Source organism: Cinclus cinclus, chromosome 1 (assembly GCF_963662255.1).
Source record: "Cinclus cinclus chromosome 1, bCinCin1.1, whole genome shotgun sequence".
NCBI lineage: Eukaryota > Metazoa > Chordata > Aves > Passeriformes > Cinclidae > Cinclus > Cinclus cinclus.
Genome location: NC_085046.1, coordinates 65322953 through 65344066, shown reverse-complemented (window position 1 = coordinate 65344066; position 21114 = coordinate 65322953). Strand labels below are relative to the sequence as shown.

At 41.6% G+C, this 21114-nt stretch overlaps 1 protein-coding gene across 1 annotated transcript; it reads left to right on the top strand.

Moving 5' to 3' along the window:
- The first annotated feature begins 8737 nt into the window (after positions 1–8737).
- TMEM170B (transmembrane protein 170B) lies at positions 8738–20647 on the top strand. Its single transcript, XM_062498915.1, has 3 exons — positions 8738–8834; positions 16356–16526; positions 20517–20647. The coding sequence occupies exons 1-3, from the start codon at positions 8738–8740 to the stop codon at positions 20645–20647; spliced, it is 399 nt and encodes a 132-aa protein (XP_062354899.1).
- The last annotated feature ends 467 nt before the right edge of the window (positions 20648–21114 follow it).

Sequence of the window (21114 nt, the reverse complement as noted above, 5' to 3'; positions counted from 1 at the left end):
CGGAATAATCTCTGTAGGCTTTGTCAGTGCTGTTTTGGGGGAGGACCTGAGGGAAGAGTGGGAGGATGGTCATTTTCAGGGTCAGTGCAGCCTTGGGCATCCTTACACCGATTGTGATCTACACCTCTAATTAGGGCTTTGGACAGGGAGCCTGACCTGCATTGAGTACATTTGTTTGCAAAACCCCCTGACCTAAGGCACTTCCATGCAGGCAGGTGCACATTACTTTTGTGTAGTTCAGTCTGAATTAATCCTTCAACTGTCCCTGCAAGAGAATGAAATGCAGAAGGCAGAGCTCCTCCTGTTGGGCACAGACCTGTGCAAACATGGCCAGGCTGCTCCCAGACCCAGGGTAGCAAGAGGATTTTTCAAAGTGTGGCCCTCTCAGTTCAAGTCTCTATCACAACCAAAATGGAAAATTTTCCCCATCCTGTAAGAAGGAGATTTCTTAGATTAGATCAAAGAGGGCATTGTAGCCCAGATATAGTGACTAAGTAAATCCTTTGAGTGAGAGAGCACATTTCCCATCCTGACCTGACTCATCTACCCTGTTCTAAAGACTACTGAGTATCATGGCAGTCTGTTTTGGAGGGGACTGGAGGAGTGCATCTGGACAGGGTGTTAAATACTGGCTCAATCAAGTACTTCACCTCTTTTTTCCCCTCCCCACTTAAGATTCTAATCAGCTAGATCTTACAACTCTATAAAATCATAAAATTTCTCCTCCTGGTGGTATTAAATTGCATGCAAAGCCCTGTGGGCAGGTAGCCAGAACAATAACAAAGCCACCTTGAAAGTATTTATCTCTGGAAATACCTTATACTTCTGTCTGTCTGAATTTTTCAGTGCATTTTAAACTGTCTGTGAATTAAACCCCACAAGTAAGGTTATCTCAGTTTTCCAGTTGTAGAAACCAAAACCCAAAGGGGTTACAAATAGAATTAGGAGACTTTGTGTTTTGAGCACTACCCAAAGCCACTGCCAACAAGAGGGCTGTTCACAGAGCATGACACTGCCTGAAGTGAACCTGGCCTTGTGACTCACCTGTCAGCATGAGGCTGGTCTAGAAGGAGATGCTGTGTCTCCTGATTATTGGTTGTGCACACCAGTGATGCTGCTGACTCCTTCCTTTCTTTAGAAATAATGTAACTGAGGAGTCAGGCAGTATCCAAGGCAGTACAAACAATAAGAAAATCTTTGGTGTCATGTTGGATCATACATGCAGAATTTTATGAAGTATCAAGACCTGATCCAAAACTGTTAAAAATTACCCATCGTCCCACATGATTTTGGTTTTCTTTTCCCGCAAGGGTATTCCCTTGCTGCAGAAATGAGTTGATTTTTTTTCTCTTTCTTTATGACTACCTTGAGTTTTGCTCAGCACTGCAGAGGGAGGTATTTTTGAAAGCATAGTTCTGTGACATATTTATATGATCAGCTTGAACTATGAACTTGGAGAGGAAAATCTAAAGGGGATGACAGGAATTCAAAGACTTGTTAAAATGGTTTGAAAATTCCAGGAATTCAAATGGGAATCTCATAATGGTCGAAACTCATGTACGCTTGTGGTGGTGCCAAAAATTTCAAATTGACCCATAAATTAAAACCAAGAGTCAGATTTTGAACGTCATGGGGAAGTGGTAGTGCTGAAGGAACCAGCAGACTTTTAGAAGTGTTCACAACACAGGTGTTTTTTTAAAAAAATGAAGGAGATGCCCTCAAAGACATTCCCTGAAGTAGACTGTATTGAAAAAATAGACAGGGTACGTAAATCAGTGTTGCAAACATATAGGGATAACCAAATAAGTGGGTGAGACTTGTTAGAACTGGCCTACACTAAAGAGGAACAAAAATACATGGCCCTTACTAGCAGAACAGCATTGTTTCTGCCCTAAGGCAGCTGAATCTCTAGAAACACCTGTAACAGTTCTGCTAAACATAATTATAGTTGTCAGATGAAAAGAAGACACGATAAGATCAGATAATTCCACCATTCAGAACTGGAGTCCAGTGAAATCAATTAGGTATTTCCAGGTTACTTTAGAGGATGCTGGGTCAGCAGGAGAAGGACCTGCTTAGGAACGGAAATATCTGTGGTTTTGCAGGTTTGGGATACTGAAAAGCACTGCTACAGAGGGGGGAAACGAGAATTTTTGATGAAATGTCCTGCTCTGATGTACCCCCTGATCATCTGATGCTGATGTATCCCCTCCTGCCTGCTCAAGAACGTATGGATTGAGAGGCAAACAAGGGGAGGGGAGGAGCTCAGTGTGAGGGTGCAACAGACTGTAGATAGACACCAGCAGATATGGCTTTAATTGTGAAGCTTGAAGTTACAGGTGTTTCAACAAAATTCAGATATTTTGAAGCTGAGTTTTCTTCAATTCTGAATCAGAGAAAAAATGTAAATGTATCAGATGAGCCAGATCTTAGGGCTGTATGTAGAAGCTAAATTTAAATGCCTACATACTATCTGGATTGTGGCATGCGTATGTGAGGGTTAAACAAAAATTAGTTTAATGAAGACACAGTTTTCTCTATCAAACTTCCAGCAACTCCAAAACAATCTAAAAATAGGATATTTCAAAAATAATAGCTTGATAATGTTCTTGCTAGCTAATGGCCTAAGCATATGAGAAACCTGATGTGGCTACCATGCATCAAACTGTGAGAGTCTGGTATGTTATTTAAAAAATAATTGGGATGGGAAGGTTATTCTGAAAGAAATTAGTCTTGCTGGAAGCAAGTTTTTTACATTTTAGCCAAACAACATTTTTTGAACACGACAATGAAGAGAACAAGGAAAAAAAGTTGTTCTTCACTTTTACTTTGTATTTTGTCTCCAGAGGGAACAGTGAAACTGGTTTCATCCATGTCTTGAAAGATGGTTGTCCCTGCTAGACTGTTCCCAGTGTCTCCTAATGACAGTTTTAACAGATAATTGCCTGCTTTGAGTCAACTAATAAAGAAAACACAGATGATAATTTAGATTTCACAAGAGCCCTTGTGACTACATTCTTAGTCATGAAAAAGGATTCCTGTGAAGGAGTTCACAAATAGTAATAAAATTATTTTATTAGTAACAGCATAGTTGATATGAACAGTAGTCCTTCCTTTAAACTGCTGCCTGTGTTTGCACACATGTGTGTGTGCATGTATCTATGAGTGTGTGCAAGAGAGAGAGTAGGAGAAAGCTTTATTTTTCTGAATGATGGTATTGTTTAAAACAAATAGGTGAGTTGATCTTTTAAGCAGTGCAGATTTCGATGTAAAAAAAAATAGATCCGAGTTTCAGTAATTGTATTTACAACAGCACTTGGCAAATCTTTTTAGAGCAGTCAGTAGGACTTTCTATTTCATGGTGGGTCCAATCCTTCAGGCGTTTTAATAGATGTGAACTACTGGCTGAAAATCAATGTATTTTACGGAGGGATATTAATTCTCTGAACAAACTAAGCAGACTCCTTTTTTTTTTCCCTCCAAAGCTTTAATTAAAAAAAAAAAAATCTAACTGCAGTTTCTAAGTATCCACAGGTTTGTTTTGTTTTGTTTTGTTTTGTTTTTTTTTTCTTGCAGCAGCATTGCCAACAAAGCCCTGGAGCGCTCCGGAGGGGAACATGAGTGGCGGCAGGGTGCAGCCGGCTGCGCGGAGCGCTCCCGGTACCGCAGCGCTCCATCTGCCGGGGCGTGGGGGAAAAAAAAAAAGTCTCCCGTGCACCTCTGCCTCCCTCTGCCGCCCTGGGAGCCGGCTCCGGATGGTTTTCGATGGCTGAGATCAGCCCTTGACGCTGCTTTCATGCTGGGGGGAGACGCGATATTTATTTAGCCCGTGGTGTCACCTTCCTTCCTCTCCTACGTGGCTGTCCAGGCATCTTCATCCCGTCATCGATGTTAGCGGGCTGAGATCGTGTTTCAGCCTTTTAGGAGCTGAGATTAGGAGGCCAAGGATCTCTGAAAGACCCTCTTCTCAAAACACAGCTAGCTGTGTGTGCCAGTTCCTCTGATTGAGTACTAGCGCTGTGCACGAATTTGTGGTCTAGAAAAGGGGCAAGTAGGAAGAAATCTATCGCTGACATCAGAGGTATAAATTTATTATCTGCATTTGTAACGTCTTGTCAGTGACTCAGGTCAAAGGCCAAAAAAGCCCCCTTTGAAATGGGGGAAAAGTGCATATATGAGCACTGCTGGGGTTATCCATTCAGTTAAACCAGATCTTTAACTGCAGTGCCAGTCAATCTACATGTCCAGCTCTGCCTAGAAAATCTCAAGTGAGAATTCTGTTATTCAAGGGCATCAAAAAGGGGTTGCTATTTGGAATTTGAGGTTTTACTATGACAGAAAGCTGTATTCACTATGGAAAATTAAATATTTGTTTCAGAGCATGGCAAAAGAACATAGTCAGTCCTGTCTGTTTCTCTAAGAAGATGTGACTTAAGAAATCAGTTCATTTTGAACAGCATTACCTTTCCAAGTGGAAAATTATTCAGCCAAGGGCTCTCCAATGAAATTTATCATTATTTCTTCAGCTTCTGAAAACAATCCCAGAAGTTAATAGCAGCTTAGGTAGATGTATTCTGATCTTTTGCAGGGCAGAGAAACTAAGCTGACCCTACTTTTCCACCTGTAAAACTAATTTCCTTTGACTGACTTTGGCTGAAGTTGGAGTTTACAGCTGGCTCCTTGCAGTGCTTTGCACGCACGCAGCATGGGGAAGTTCCCAAACCTCCCAGCTGCTGTGAGGGAAAGGGAAAAGGAAAATGAGCTCATCTGGGCTGAAGATCAGTCCCTGTATAAGTTTTCAGGTGTTTGGATGTGTGAAGGAGGTGTGGAGTCTCTCAGGCGTTTGTGGTGGCTCAGGACCGGCTGTCAGGCAGACCATGGGAGGTGTGTCCTGGCCTCTGGAATACCACACAGGAGTGGAAGCCTGGGATTTGTACACAACTTGTGAAGGTTTCTTCATCAGGTTGTCTCCTCTCCCCCACTGTTTTCCCTGCAGTTCCAAGCCTTCTCCCGATCCCTGCTCTGCAGAGGGTTATCAGAGCTGGTCATACCCCAGCCTGCCATCCCTCCCTCTGCCACCCCACCTGCAAGCCCTTCCAAGCCCTCTCTGACACAGTCACCTTCCCTGATCCATCCCCACAGTCTCTGTGTGCCTCTCCTCCCCATCCTCAGGGTGCCAGAGCGGTGGAAGTGCTCTTACCAGGCGCTTGCAAAAGGACTACTTCTCTTTTTTTAACCATTAAGAATTTAAGGAACTACCTTATCTGATGAAATCTTGAGATTATGTTCTTAGGGGGTTTTTTTCTCTTTTTTTTTTTCTTATTTCTTTCTTTCCTTCCTGTTTTAATTATCAGGACAGTGTTGCCCATTGTGATTTCTCCTCCCTGAGATCTTCTCAGCCCTCATCACCTTTGGTTGCCTTGCTCAAGTACAGCTGTGGTTTATCCTTCACCTGAGCCACAGTTTCAGCAGCAAAGCAGCAACCTGAGCCCTGCTGGGAGCCCCTTGCCTCATCACTGTGGCTCTGTACACTGCTGCCTCAGTGCTGCCAATACAGTCTCATAATGGTCCCTGCAGGGAGCCGATACACTCAGGACTTTGGTGGCAACAACACCCATGTGGGAAGTCTTGCTGAGGACAGAGTTGGCTGCAATTCCCTGCTTCTATGAAGCTACATTTTGGAAGAGTGAATTTTGGTTGTTTCTGCTGCCTCATTCAAGGCACTCTGCTCCTCCAGAAAGACCTCCCAGTGTTGTGCTACTGGGAAATGTCACTGCCATGTACCACCCTTTTTTTTTTTTTCTTTAAAGGCAGTTTTAGCAATATTTTCCTGAATGATCCAGTTAGCCTTGTTTTCACATGATGAATTTGTATTAAAATTTGTTGAGGATTAAGTGGAATAAATTATATGAATTATAGCCCCTTTTACGCTGAGTCTCTGTCCCTTTATCACTTGTACACTGCCCAAGTGTGTTGGAGGTTTTTGAAAGAAATGATTAATTTAGATGTTGCATGACTGAGGTTTGATAACCATTTTTAGCCTCTTAAATGGAGTTTCAGTGGAAGCTGGACTGTGCTTTTGGGGGATCCCTCTCGGGAAGAAAGTTGGTTTGTCCTCCTAGTACTTAGAGGAGCGGCTCTGTGTTCCTGCTGTCCCTGTACTGCTGCAGAAAGATCAACCCTCCCTGGGGGAGGCTAGACAGGTTCCCAAATCTCTGTCTCTAAGGAGAAAGCATGTGCAAAATCTTGAGGAAAGGTCCTGAGCAAATATTGCAGGAGTCTGCAGACTACAGAGATACTCACTTGACCTCTGCATGAATCTGTTTCCTTTACTTCTGCAGTAAAACCTTGAGGAAGGTATTCTAGCAAGTTCTGGACACAAGTGGTTCAAAGCCAGTACTCCCCATGCATTTTTCCTTGAGTGGAACACAAAAAAAACTTCCATGTGCAAATTGAAAGGTCACCAGGCATCAATGCAGCCATTGTTTACAGATCCATGCATGTTTTCATGCATGCCTCTGGCCTATCAAATGGTCTTGCTGACATCTGCCAGTAGGTTTTCATAGAAGATTTAAGAGATAAAATGGTCACCAAAAATATTCTTCCTTTTTACTGTACATTTGATTACACCACAGCATCCTGCAGAGTATACCTTGTTTTGTCTACAACAAAAATAAATTTAGGGGTGGGATGTGTTTTTTTTAAAGGACATTTAAAATGTTTGTTTTCTCAAAGTTTGGCATGCAGAAGTTTAAAAGGAATAACAGAACAGAAAAACGGTTCCTAAGCAATTCATTGTATGTTTCACATTCAAACTTAAATTAATATACCATTTTCTCACTGAGTCCTTCTCCAAGTATGGAATAATTCTGCCTTAATAATGAATCACTACTACTGTATCATGAAGGGAACTGTTTTCTGTAAGGCCTGAATTACACAGCTGTAAACTAGTGGGATTACAAGAAGAGGGAGGGCCTGCCCTTGATCACGGAACAGGGACCTGGCCCAGTAGCTAAGTTCTTTCTCCATCAGTGATCCCATGCTTAATCAGTGAAACCCAGAGCCCCCTAGGGAGCTGTTCCCTGCGAGTTTCTTACTGCCTGGCTTGATACCTACTTGCAAAAATGCCAAGAACTGACAGCTGCAAAAGGCTTTGGGAGCACTCCCCTGAACCAGACATCCTGTAATAATCTATCAGAAAAAAAAAAATCGGGTCATTGGCATCAAGCAGGATATTAGGTGATTTATCTACCGTGCCTCATAATATATAAATTGCAAATTTTATTATGCATAGCTTTTCTTCTTCAACCTTTTCCATCAAAGGATGCTGACATAAAATTATGTTTATGAAGTACTGTAGCAAGCACTGTTGAAGAAATGCCAGCGAGGAAGTGAGTGCACTAGATGTGGCCTAGGGACGAATATTTAAGAATGGGTGAAGGATGATTGCTGGCTTTTACATCGGTAAGCACCGTGCATCCCGTCCTTTGAAAGAAGCCGCGTCCAACTTAAAGACTCAGTTCCTTTATCATACAAAGAAAGCAAAGGCACAGAATAAAGATTCGCTCAGGATTTCTGACACTTTCTAACTTTCGGGGGCTTTAATCTTGCAGCCACGATGACGGTGGAGCTACAAGGTTCAAAGGGACAGTCAGGGACGTCAAGCAGCGTTGCCTGGGTGTTGCCTCGGGATGACGGCTCGGGATGACGGCTCCTCCGCTGCGACCCGTGCGGTCTGCTGAGCTCCGGGACCCCCGGGCGGCATCCGCCCGCCCCGTGCGCCCCTCTGCGCTCCTTTGGCCCCGTCCCGTCCCGTCCCGTTCCGTTCCCCGGGCTGTGCCCCCAGACCCCGCCGAGGCAGCCGCGCCGGAGCGTCCGCCCGCTCTCCCGGGAGCTCCGTGTGCTCAGGCTGTGAGCAGCGAGGTGAAAACACTGTCCTCGTCAGAATTCAGATCCTGCATTTTTTTTTTGCTCTTCTGCGATGTTTAAACGCACTCGGCAGCGTCAACTTCAATACCAGCTCTAATACCACGGAGCGTTATCACTTTATTTTCCCCTTTAAATCTATACAGACGTAAATGCATATAGATTTTACTTAACATACGTCTTGCCAACGCGAGTTTCTTTGAGCGTCCACGGTATCCCCCCTCCTTCCCGCTTTCTTTGAGCCAAACAGTGATTCCCAAATCTGGTTCATCCGTTTGGCGGGAGGAGCCCCCGCCCCCCGGCTCCTCCCGCCGCGCCTGCGCGGGGCCGCCCTCCCTCTCCCTCCACTCCCGCTCCCGCTGCTCCCTCCCCCTCCGCTCCAGCAGCCGCTGGTGGCCAGCTCCAGGATCCTCCCCGCTGCTCCCGCATGGAGCCGCCCGCCTGAGCGGCTGCCCCGCCCTCGCTCCAGGAGATGCCGGTGACCGGGGTGACGATGCCGCTGGCGAGGTGGCAGCGGCCACTGCTGATGGAGGAGGCGGAGACGGCGGCGATGATGATGATGATGATGATGATGATGATGATGATGATGATGGGCTCCGCCGCCCGGCCCTGCCCCTGAGCGGCGGGGCAGCGCCAGCGGCCGGGTCCCCTCCTCCCTCCCCCGAGATCGCCCGGCTCCCCCCGGCCGCCGCCTCCCGCACTCCGTCCTCGATGTCTCCACCGCGGCGCGGAGCTCCCTTCGCCGCCTCCCCGCCCTCTCGCTCCTCGCCGCCGCCGTCTCCCTCCCGCCCCGCGGTCCGGCGGCGGCACCATGAAGGTGGAAGCGGGGGACAATTCCATGATCAACCTGTCGGTGCAGCAAGTGCTGAGCCTGTGGGCTCACGGCACCGTCCTCCGCAGCCTCACGGGTAACGGGGCCGTGCGGGGCCAGGGTGCGCTCCGGGGCTGGAGCACAATGGAGGGCGTGGGGGTGGCGGTGGTCTGCCTGTGTGCCTGCGCCTAGGGAGGGCTGGTGCTCGTGTTCCCGAGTCTCTCCGGGTGCCTACACGCGTGTTCTGCGAGCAGGTGTATCGTGTGTGCGTGCGCCTGCTGTGGGGTCCGGGGAATGGGGAGGGGATCTGTGGGAGGTGTTGGTTGGGCTGGGGTGTGTGCCCGCTGTCTGGGATGCCTGCCCGTGCAAAGGATGTGAGCGTGTGGGATGTGCTCGCTGGCTTTTCTGTGCCCATATAGAATAAAAGAAGGCTAATGGCATGGGGCGTGTGTATGCGAGTGAAGTAATGGGTACCTGTGCGTGAGTGAAGGATTGTAGGAAGCGTGTGTGAGTGTATAAATAGGTATGGAAGGCTGGGAATGTTTGTGGAGGTGGTTGGTTTTTTGTTTTGTTTTTTCCCCTTGTGGATATATGTTCACTGGCATGTGGCAGAGAGCTATAAAAAACAACTGGAAAACCATAAAATTGAACGTGGAGAATCAGAGACTTCCCCCACTACCCCTGAGTGCACCTGTGGACAATGAGACCTGGGAGTGAATGAGATGACAGTTGTTTTCTGACAAATAGTTGTAATCTTAAACATCTGGGATTCTTGAAGTCTGAGCTCTTAGTGAAAAAGTTCTGTGAACTCAAGTAGAGTCAGGTCCTCACCCTCTGTTAGGAGAGGGGAGCTTTGGCTGGCTTTTGGCAAGAACTGGCTTTTTTCTGCTCAGTCTCAGGCTGGAAAACGGGTGTGGACGACTGTGAGACCTAAGGCATACAGTGGAGGGGGGTATCTTCTCTTATTCTGTCCATGTGTTAAGAAAAGCATAAGCTTCCAGCTCGGAATAAGCAGGGATTGGGTGTCAATAGTAGAGATGTAACTGTAAATTCTTTCTGCTCGGTTGTAGGGGTGATGACAAAGTAGTGGAAAATGTTGAGTACAAGTGGGTTTCAAACAGTTATGGAAATAGTCTAATATTCATGGAAGAGTATTTTGTCATCTTTTTTTTCACTCTATAGTAATGGTTAATAGATATATTCTGTTTTATTTTTTAATCTTTTAAAGGTGGAAGAAGTGTGATGGAAATAGAAGTGGGATGAAAATAGAAGTGTAGCTGAAGTTGAAGCTGTAGCAAACAGAAAATTAGCATCTTTCTTGTTCTTTTAACTTTCAGGATGCATCTTAGTGTAATAAAAAAGATTAACCTTTTCATGTTTATCTGATCTATGAACTTTATAGTCTGTATATCTGATAATAAAGTTTCCAGTTATTAGTGTGGTGACACACTAAATACAGCTCATTTCCTGAGTAGTTACTTTAACATACCTACTTTAAAAACTTGTACTCCTGAAGGAAAAAGTTCACAATGGATTTCACTTTACTGAGGATGTCTGGAACAAAGCAAAGTTTTTCTTATTAGATCATTATGCAACACAGGCGTTTCTATGAAATTCAGTGCCGGGAGTTAAAATCAACTCATTTCTCAGTGCTTTTGCAATAAGATAAGGGCTTGCATAAGGTATTTTTAATGTGGAATGTTTTTTTTCTTTTTTAACCTAAAAAGTATTCAAAATAATTTTTATCCATTATAGCATTGTTGGGGAATATGTCACTGCCACTTGTAGTTGCAGTTTCTAAATTGGTGCTTAAATGCAGGCTGCTCTTACAGCCATTACCTGTTGAGCTGAATGTTCTCATGGACTGTCAACAGTCCAAAACCTGCACTGGAATTAAAAATCCTTTCCACAGGATAGACTATATATTGATATAATCATTGATATTAAGAAAAAGCTGAACTAGTTACATAAGCCCTTCCTTACTACTTATCGAAATAAACTTTTTTTCAAATCCAGAAATTCTGTTCTTTTCCCTGCTAAAGACATAGGTTTGTGAATGAGTTTATCTTCTGTGACTACTTAATCCATTCCCTTTTGCACCTCTATTAGGTATAAGGCTAAACTTCTCTAGAATACTGGGAAAAGAAAATCATTAATATACCATATTCCATGAATATTCAAGACTGCTTTGCGTCTACATTTGGACTTAAAGTTGTCGTCTAGACTGGACTTTTAAGTTGTACAAGAAAATATTTGTCTCCTTTAGATAAGCCATATTGATTATGTTTTCACGAACACGTTGCAAAATTTTATCAGCATTGTACTTAAAAATAAGTTAATTTTCTGAAATTTTCAGCAGGGTCCTGGTATGAATTCCAGCCTAAGCCAGCAATGCTTCATACCCTAATAGCTTCATTTTGGTGGGTTCTTTTTTCTGTCCATGAGAAACTGAAAGATTTTTTTTATAATGTATGTGTGAATCAGGTTCAACATAAAAAAAGGAAATCCTGTCTTTCGTTCGTGGCCTCAAATACCCAGGAGACCACAGACAAGTTCATTGCTGCCACATACACATCACACCCTGCAACAGCTGAAGCTGCAAGCGTTGTTCTTCTTAGCTGAACGTTGGCCCATCACCATGGTGTGCTTGCTTCCTATCTTCCTGACCTCTCTTGGGAGGTGGAAGTAAGGTTTTGGGAATCATGGGAGAGGTGGGGTGGCTTTTGCCTCGATCTTGTTGCATCCTCCATTAAATCCCAAGGACACCTCCTTTATATGAGCTGGTTGTGTTTTAGAGTTAGTGCTAGATCAGAGTTGGCTGGAACAAATAAGATAGCAGCTGAATTTGAACTGAAAAAGGAGGGGAAAATAATCCCATTATTAGTATCCAGTAAAATAAAAATTGTTTAAAGGGTGTTTCTACGATAAAGGACTTGGTGATATTTCTTCTAATAGAAGCTCTTAAGCTCCATGCTGTGCTCAATTGTCCCAGACTGTCTGGATTTTCTTTGCCCCCTATGCTGTTACTTGAGAGGACTAGTTTGTAATTTGAGATTTAAATGCACCTCAGTGAAGTGTTGTTTTTTTTTTTTTCCGCAATTAATGCAGTATGTCCAAACAACAAATTGACTGTATTTTTGATAGCTTCAAAAGTACCAGTTAATACAACAATTAAGGTGCTGAAGGGAAAAAAATGTAGCATGTGAAGAGCTGGGTTACATTTGCAGGTATCATAAGGTGTCACTTCATCTGAGTGCTTTGACTTTATAAAGCAACAGGAATGTAACATTACTTTTCTAATTCAAAATTTGATGTGTGCTACCCTATTGACTTAAATTTGTATTTTTTTTATTCTTAGTAGAGGTGCTTATTGCTTGACTTACCTCTGTAGATAATAATGGTAGGCTGGACACTGGGCTTAGAATGAAGAGGGAGAGAGACTTTGTTTTGGAGTAATCTCTTCTGATTTATGACATGTTGTAGGCGTTCATTATTCATCTGGCAAAACAAGCTTAGAACTAGAGGAAAACTGCTGAAGATGGAGATGCTTCATGTATACTGAAGCTGAGTGGCAGTAGGACAGCATATTCATATATATATATAGATAATATTTGAAAATGTTATAGTTTATCTACTTTCCTTGTGTAAGATGAAACTGTTGATGGAGTGCAACTTCAAGTCTTCTTAAGATGGAAGTGATATGAATGTTATTCTAAACAATAATATGCTTTAATAAGTTTCTTCCTAATCTTTAATGTTGTGTATGCCTACACTAATATATGTGTATCTGTAGTACATAAGCAAAATGTATGCATGATACCTATCTGATATGTATAAATATCAAAATTAGGAAAGTACTCTAAAACTGGTGTGATTGGGCATTAATTACAAGGTATTTGAGCCTTGCAGCTTTTCTGGGAGGACAAAAATCTCCCACTAAGGCAAACCAGAGGAAAGGATCATAAACACTGTCTTAAATCTTCCTTTCAGTTTAAGCACTAACAATTTTAAACATGAAAAATGTATCTCAGTTGTTCTTATTAGAAGAGCTGTGACATCTTTGCAATATACTGAATGTCACTGTGCTTGTAAACTACTGGGCCTTCCCTAGTTCCTGTAATTTCTCTAGGAACTGTGGAGTTTTGATACACATATGTTGTGTTTCGATGACTTTAAATAATTTGGATACACTAAAAATGAGCTCTGAAATTTTCTTAGGGTCAAGCAAAGGAAGTTGCAAGCATTTTGTTGAGTTGGTTTTTTAAAATTTTATACTGTTCGTGCCTCTTTAGGGATGCTCTTTGAGGGCATGACTAAATAAACTGAGGCTAGGTGAGTATTTTAATCTCTCTGACAGATACAAGTAAATCATTACCTATGTAACAGCAAAGTACTCTGTGCAGCTCACGTTGTCAAAAGAGCCAGCTAATTAGAATAGCTGCACAAAGACTGAAATTGGACTGTGCTTTTTATGTCAGGGTAGCAATACATAAATTTATGCTGCTTAAAGATCAGGCGGTGTATAGGACCTAAATAGCTGAGATGCTTCAGTCTCACTTCCTCTTCCTTACAGACGTTGCAAGTCAATTCAGCAATCAAACTACTCAGTCATTTTTGAATAAGTGAAGTCTTGACCATTTGTGTTCAGAGGTCCACATTCTCTTTTTCTGTTTTTTAGTGGCACCTAAGTGTTATTCCCAAACCATTCTTTGTGTCTGTCAGTGTTACTCTAACATACTGTTTTGGAGAGTCATCTCTCTTCATGGTTCAGGGGTTAGATGATACTGAATTTTACAGAACGTGAGTAATTCTCTGCCCTCACCATATCAGGCTAAGAATGTCTACACTGTCCTCTAGGTGAATGCAGCTTAAGGTCTCTAATTTGCTTGAAAGGTGTTGTCTCTCTTTCCTTGCCTTGTTCATCCCTGTTAAACAACTTACTTGCTTGCCTTCATCCCTCACCCTACAAGCAGAAGTAAATAAATGACTGTGTTGAAATCGCAGACACAGAAAGAGTAAATACAGGAGGATAAGAAGGATAACTCCTGGCCTTTCCTAGGGAAGATGCTTGGAAGTGATTTGTCCTGTTTCAGCTCCTAAGACCTATGTGATTTTTTAATGAAGGGAGGTCATAGTTTAACAAAGCTCCAGCTGCTTTTGTGTCAAACAAGGAATATTTCTGGATGTTCTCTATTTTTCTTTTCAATATGCCTGTTGCTTTTAAGGAGTAGGAGGATAAAGTGTGTTGCAAAGCACTGAAGTTTATATTTCTTTAGCCATCAGGACATTTTGGTGCTGGTTCTATTTTCAAACCTCCTGGCCTAAATATAAAGTGAGGGGTGATGATAATTTTCCTCAAGCCTTATTTAGAACATAAATAAGACCGAAGATAGTTGCTCACTGTGGAGCTATTTTGTTGTGTAAGAGTCCGTAAATATTTTGGGTTTCTTAGTTACAGGGGAGTAGTTCGCCTTCCCATAAGCTTCCATTTTCTTCTAAAAATACAGTCATCTTAGTGAGTTTTCCTAAGACTGGAGGTCTTTTGTCTTTTCTACCTGATAAAAGTTGACAATGCCTACAAACACCGATTTCCTAAAAGGTGATGCAGTGCCTAACAAATCTTGTAGAAATGATGGAGTATGACAGTGTCAGATTCCCACAGACTCTCTTGGTCCAGATTGGTTAATAAATCCTAAGGTTTGTTTTCTTGTTGTCAAACTGTAAGCCTGGCAGGGCTGTCATGTTCTATATTGGTAGATCTTTGGTTAATCCTCTTGTTCATGTGCTTCCACTTGAATAAAACAATGGTAACACCCAGGCTGTGCTAGTAATGGACAAGGCCTGTTAGGACAGTAGGGAGAAGTTCCCCTCCCACAGATTGGGTCAGTCAGTCTTTCTTCATTTTAGTGTGGGGCTTTGTCGAGTGACTGCTTGTCATTCCTGCCAGTGTTCTATCACAGTGGCTTCTGAGAATGATGAGACATTCATTCAGTGGAACTATACCATGGTCATTATTCTTTTGCCCAGATTTCTGAGACCCATTTTGGGGCGAGGAGTGAAGGGATGGAGGATCTCAGGGGAGCTGTTCCGAGCCACCCTCAGGTTGTGGGCACGTGTATCCAGGCACTCGGAAGGAAAAGCTGTGCCTTGAACTACAGCTGGAGTGTTAATTGGGTGTAGATTTGCTAGCCACTTTCCTTGCTGCTCTCTTAAAAGAGCATTTTGGCTGTGATGATTTCGGGGAGTTGTACGTCCTTGGGCAGGCATGGTGTTGCCATTTCTGCCTGTGTGAAAGGGGAAGGGTTGAGCTACTCCCAAAGGACTGCTAAATAAAAAAAGCTTAAACTCTTGTGTCTGTGTTTTCTGTATACATATCCTACTGACAGTGGACTCCCAGGGCTGTGGTTGTTGTGTAGCAACATGTTTTTCTCAGCATCTTTTCACAGCGTGTTTTGTGCTTCTCAGTATTATTTTTAAGTTAGCTAGTTGGGTTGTATTTTTTTCTCAAATAATTGATATGAGTCAAGCTACATTAATATAGGCTTGCCTCATAAGCAGTAAGTATCTTGCTTTTGTAAGGAAGCTGGGTTTTTTGTTTTGTTCTGTTTTTGAGGGGGAACTGCAGCAAAAACTGAATTAATGACAGTGTCATGGGATTATGGAATATGTACCCTAATTTGCTAAATTCTGTAATGGTACACACCTACTGTAGTTGACTTAAAACAAAAGGGATTTTTTTTTTCTTGTATTTACTCATCCCTTTGATTTATAGAATGTTTTTAGAAAGTTGACGCCAAGTGAGAAAGGTTCTTGAGTTCCTGTGTAGCTCCATTGATGGTTCTTTTCTTTGAAGGTGCTCATCATGTCTGACATTCTTCAAAGAAGTGTTTATGCTCCAAACATTCTCATGATCTGATGCCCTTTTTAATAATTTAAATAATGGTCACTACCTCTCTCTGAAGTTCTGTGCAAAGCAATTAGAAGCAAGGAGTTAGATGTGTTAAAATTTCTTGTTAAAATTGTAGGAGTTTTTATTTGCACTTTTGAAGCTAATTTGATAGAACACTCTATTACAGCTCCTGGGTGTAGATAAGTTAGTCTTTAATCTCAGTTTTCCCATCTGATGTTGCCTGTTGCTGTCTCTTACTTATGGGGGTGGGGGGTTGAGAAACAACAAAGGATCCACACCACCCCAAAATAAAAACTCACAACCCAAACAAACCCCGAACCAGTTCTTGACTTTTTCCTCTCTCAGTCTTTGTGTCAGAGAATATTTCATTCTCCAGAAGCAGTTACAATGCCTACTAAGAAATTGCAATCACCACTATTTAAAGAAGCCATTAAAGGAATTATGGCTGCTTAAAAAAATACATCTAAATAAAGATTTCTGCCAGAATACTTTTTATAATTTTTAACATAATACAGCTAATCCTTTATGGCAGACTGCTGACGTGAGGAAAGAGTCTTGAGCATGAGCTGATGGTATCACATGTATCACTTTTAAGATGGAAATCAGTGTTGCTTTTCTCTTACTGTTGATTGTTTGCAATGTTTTAAAGTTACTTATAAAGTTCCTGTCTAAAATGTATTAACCCTTTATTTGACTGCTTTCTTTCAGAGATGTGGTACTGGGTTTTCCTCTGGGCTCTCTTCTCCTCTCTCTTTGTCCATGGTGCTGTGGGAGTATTAATGTTTGTGATGCTGCAGAGGCATAGGCAGGGGAGGCTGATCTCTGTCATTGTGGTCAGCATTGGATTTCTGGGTTCTATAACTGGAGCAATGATAACCAGTAAGTCTGCCTTTTGTTCTTGTTTGGGTTTTGTTGGTGGTGGTGGTGGTTTGGGGTTTTTCCTTTCGTATTTTACATCTAACTTCTAAAAAATAACCACAACAAAGCTGCTTTTCTTAGTTAATTGTTTATTAGGGATTTTGTAATAGTTACAGAGTGACTTCCCCCTCCCCCCCAAAATAAAAAAAAATAAGCTTTGCTGATGTTCTTGATGAAATACTGTTTGGCAAGGGCATCTGTTACAGAGTTTCTTGTGGTATTCAATGAATGGCTACCACTCAAGATACATTTTTTATTCCTTGACATTGTACACTCAGATGCAGACATTTTTTATGTTAAAGCCGAAAGGTTCGCAGAGCTGCGTTTAAAAACCACACTCATGTTGAAAATACTGCAGAAGGTAGGTGTGTGTTATGTGGTAAAGTGTGGAAGGGGTACAGCTGACCAAATATGACATGAGTAGTGTTGCCAAGAGTGTTTTGAGGAAATGCTGCTCATCTATCTTCACCTAGAATTACTGGTATCAGATGCTGCTTTTCCATCTTTCCTGAAAAATTCTGTTATTGATGTCAGCACAGCACTGAAATATGGGCCATAAAACCTGTAGGACAGTTTATTCATTCTTTGTTTCTATCATATCCAGCTCTGTTTACCAAACTTATAAATAGACTACGGTAGCTTTCCCAAGCAAGTAGGAGCATGCTGAGTTTTCAGCTGTGGGGGCAAAAATAGTGAATGTTATTTTATCAGGAAAGAAGCATGTGCTTGTCTGAAACAGTGCTGACAAGGAGTTCTCAGCATTAAAATCCATGTATTGAATGGTGCCTATGTTAACTGAGCAGTAGTTTCTGCCCCAAAATCTTCAGTGTTGCAGAAAAGATTGCCTAACTTGAAAGGACTCTGTGGGTAAGGAACCGTAAATCTAGCAACCACATATAGTGTGAAGGCAAAACTTCCCACCTTTCATTTTGTATTTCCTGTGTTCTGCCCAGGTTATCAGAATAGTGGCATCACTATCAGCTTTGGACACATTGTTTCACTTGCTACGGATTTCTCATCTTAGAATTCACACCCTTTAGCACAGTCTAGTTCAGTATAACTATTTTTTGTTGGTTTTTTGCGGGGGGGGGCGGGGGGGGGAGGAGATTGGTTGGGTTTTGTTTTTGTTTTTTTTTTTTGTTAAGATAAGTTGGAACTAGTGGAGTGCCTTATGTTATATGTTATGCTGACTTTTGTCTTAGGATCAAAATAGCAGTGGCCTATTACAAGGTCAGCCATTCATGAGCATTTCTGAAGAACTGAAGTTAGGAAATGTGGTGTTGAAAGATCCAAGCAGAGATTTTCACAGCTTTTTGTGGTGGGGAGGTTTCAGGATCAGTGTGTCTCAAATGAAAGTACTTTGTGTCTTTTATCTTGCATAAAAAGAGAAGCAATGTAGTTGTTTTTTTGGCATCCAGTTTTGCAGGTCAAAACATTTAGCACGTAAGCAATCCTGCTTGTGTGCATATTCATCAGAGGACTTCTCTAAGCTTAGACTGTAGACTTGTTATGCTGTTCCCAAAGGTTTTGCACAGAGCATTGCAACTTGCTTAGGCAAGTACTTTTACCTTGAAGTATTTTTGTTTCTGGCCAGAACTCAGTTGTTTTATACTGAAGGAAATTCTGTGGGGAGCTTTTGAAGGCAAATTATGCTGATCAAATATTAAAGAGGATTTTTAATAGCTATTGTGTTGCAAACTGGGAGATGCAAGTTGAAATATCAGCTATTTGAGTATGCCTGGTCCAGTGCTAAAGAAATTGAAAAAACAAACCAACTTCAATTTCCACTTTGTATTTCTAGTCTTCTGCATTGTTTGTGTAGGAGAATGAAGGCAGTATAGGTTATTGCACAATATAAGTTTAATTTTGCTCAGGGAGATCTTTCAAACTTTCTCATGTTCTGGGACCTTTTTACCAGCATATAGAAAAGCAGGAGACTCCTCTGTTTCTGAGCTTTGATAAAATCACAGAAATCAAATGTTGTAAAAAAAGGTACTGAAAAATTACTAATTAGCAGGGGATACAGTAAAAAAGAAAAACCAACAACCAAAAAACTGAAACCAAAACCACAAATAGCAAAAATAAAACAAACAAACCCACAAAACAACAACAAAAACATCCACCAAGCCAAACGAGAATATATTAATACTAGGCAGTTTAAGGCAAAGACTTTAGCTGTATCTGATCCAGAAGGGTCTGTCCTTCCTCCTCTTCCCAGCACGCTCCTTTTTGGTGGCATATTCTCATTTCCCTCCTTGGCAGCCTATTGTACATACTTTTGGCTCTATACCAGCTGTGCTGGGTTATGCATTACAGGTTGTACTGCACACTGCTATTTGTGTAATAATAAATAATAAGCAAGCTACCAACATTTTATTGTTTTAATCTGGATATTTCCCAGGGTATCTCAGTGTTTTGTCAAGAAGCCCAAAATTTCTGTTATTGACCTAGTAGTGACAATTCTTGTATATGTTTTTGGCCAATTTGAATTCTCTTTGAGAGTTCAATCTGAAAAATATTTTTAATGTCAATAGTGGGCTCAGTCTAAAGGATCTCTTTCAGTTTTTGACAGCAGCTAGCCAAGGAACAAATGGAAAAGCTTATGAAAGACATCTGAATGAAATACCATAAGACTAGCCTTCTGATGAGTTATTTCAGACAAAATATACTTTACAAAAATATATTTATTAAAAAAAAACAAAAGCAGTTAAAATAAATTAACCCAAAATTGCCTAACAGTATGATTAATGTTTGTAATTATTGTTATGGCCACAATCAAATTCTACTCTTCCTAAAGCTATTGTAAAAATGAGGTGTTACTTTTTGAAGATGTCGGATGATTCAGATGCTGACTGTACTTTTAGAAAATCTGTTGGGACTCAATGTTTTTCTGTGACAGTAATGGATTTTTGATCACTCCAACAGACTACTTCTGTTAGTGACTGTGCAAAACAACAAAAAAAAAACCAAAAAACAAAACCAAAATAAATAAAAAAAACACACAACAAAAACCCCAGCAACTGTTTTTTTAAAACTATTGCCTATTATTTAAAAATAATTGTGATGACTTTTCAGTTCTTTTTTGAGCCTGAAAAAGCCTCTTTGATCTCTGAAGGCTTTTAATTATGACTGATAGCATCTGTGACTATACACATTGAAGATCTGCAATTAATTTTTGGGTTTGGTTTTGGTTGATCCTGGCCTCCTAATATTATATTTCAAATGTAAACTTGCACACAACTATACAAGAAAAATGATCTGTTGAGTTTGCTTTGGTGTTTTTTTTTTTTTTTTTGTTGTTTTTTTTTTAATGTGCTATATCTCAAAATCTAGTTCTGTTGGTTAGATATTTCCTCTCATACACATTTATGGAAAACACTGCAATACTTTGGCCTTTTTCATATTTTGCTGGATTTGCTAAACAATTGTTAACAATTCAGTAGTTTGTCAAAATAAACTCATATAGTATGACCAGTTTATTCAGCTGAAATATTGAATGAAGCTGGTAAATGTGTGTTTACAGTTGTTTTGTTGACACTAGCAGTTTTATTGTTCTTGTCTTCTCCTTCCCTATACAAACAGTATTAAACCACTCTTCAGACTTGGTCAATTTTTAGAGGACTGTCTTGCTACCTTTTCAAACTGGCCCAAGGCAAAAAATGTTAAAAACAAAATTTGAAGATGTGTACAGGGAAACGACAAGATTCTATTTTCGTAAATCAAACTCATGATGGGAAGAGTTGAGCTGGTTCAGTTGGGGAAATCATTCCTGAAGGACATATATATTAACTATAAAAATACAAGCAAGGCTAGTAATTGTGTAATGCCATGAAGTAATACAGTGTTTGGCAATGTTTTATAAATAGCTGACACATAGAGTGGATAATTTGTCACGTATTTCAACCTTGGCCTTTTCTGTGGTTTGATCATTGTTTTCCTTGTGATTCTTAGGTGCTGCAGTAGCTGGAATTTACAGAGTAGCAGGAAAGAATATGGCTCCCCTAGAAGCTCTTGTCTTTGGCGTTGGACAGACAGTACTGACATTAATTATCTCATTTTCAAGAATTCTTGCAACGCTTTGAAACTGATGTGGAAAGGGGGAAGAAAAACGTCTTTAATCTGAAGAGAAGCTTCCTGAAAGTGGATTCATCAGCTCATGGACCCGAATTCCAGTGCAAGAGGAAGGAAGCTATGTGGAAAGTGCGCTACAAATCTCGAGGCTCAGTCAAATGAGCAGGCTGTCCTCTAGTGTTGGAACTGCTGCACTCCTGCACTGCGCCTTACCGTGCCTCTGTCACGGGCCAGGGAGGATCCCCGTGTGCCACGCAGAGATGGAGCACTGGGAGCAGCTGCCAGGCAGGTCCATGCTCGGTGATGGCATCGCTGTCCCTAACACCATGCAGTGGAGCAGAGGGGCCGTCCTCAAAGTTGCTCCGTGTGCCAGACTTGGGGTATAATTCTGAGCGGGCGGCTGGGTAAGCTCTGGGATGTAGAAGAATTCTGTGAATGTGCACAATTCTCCTTGAGTTCAGGTGAAATAGCAAAGATA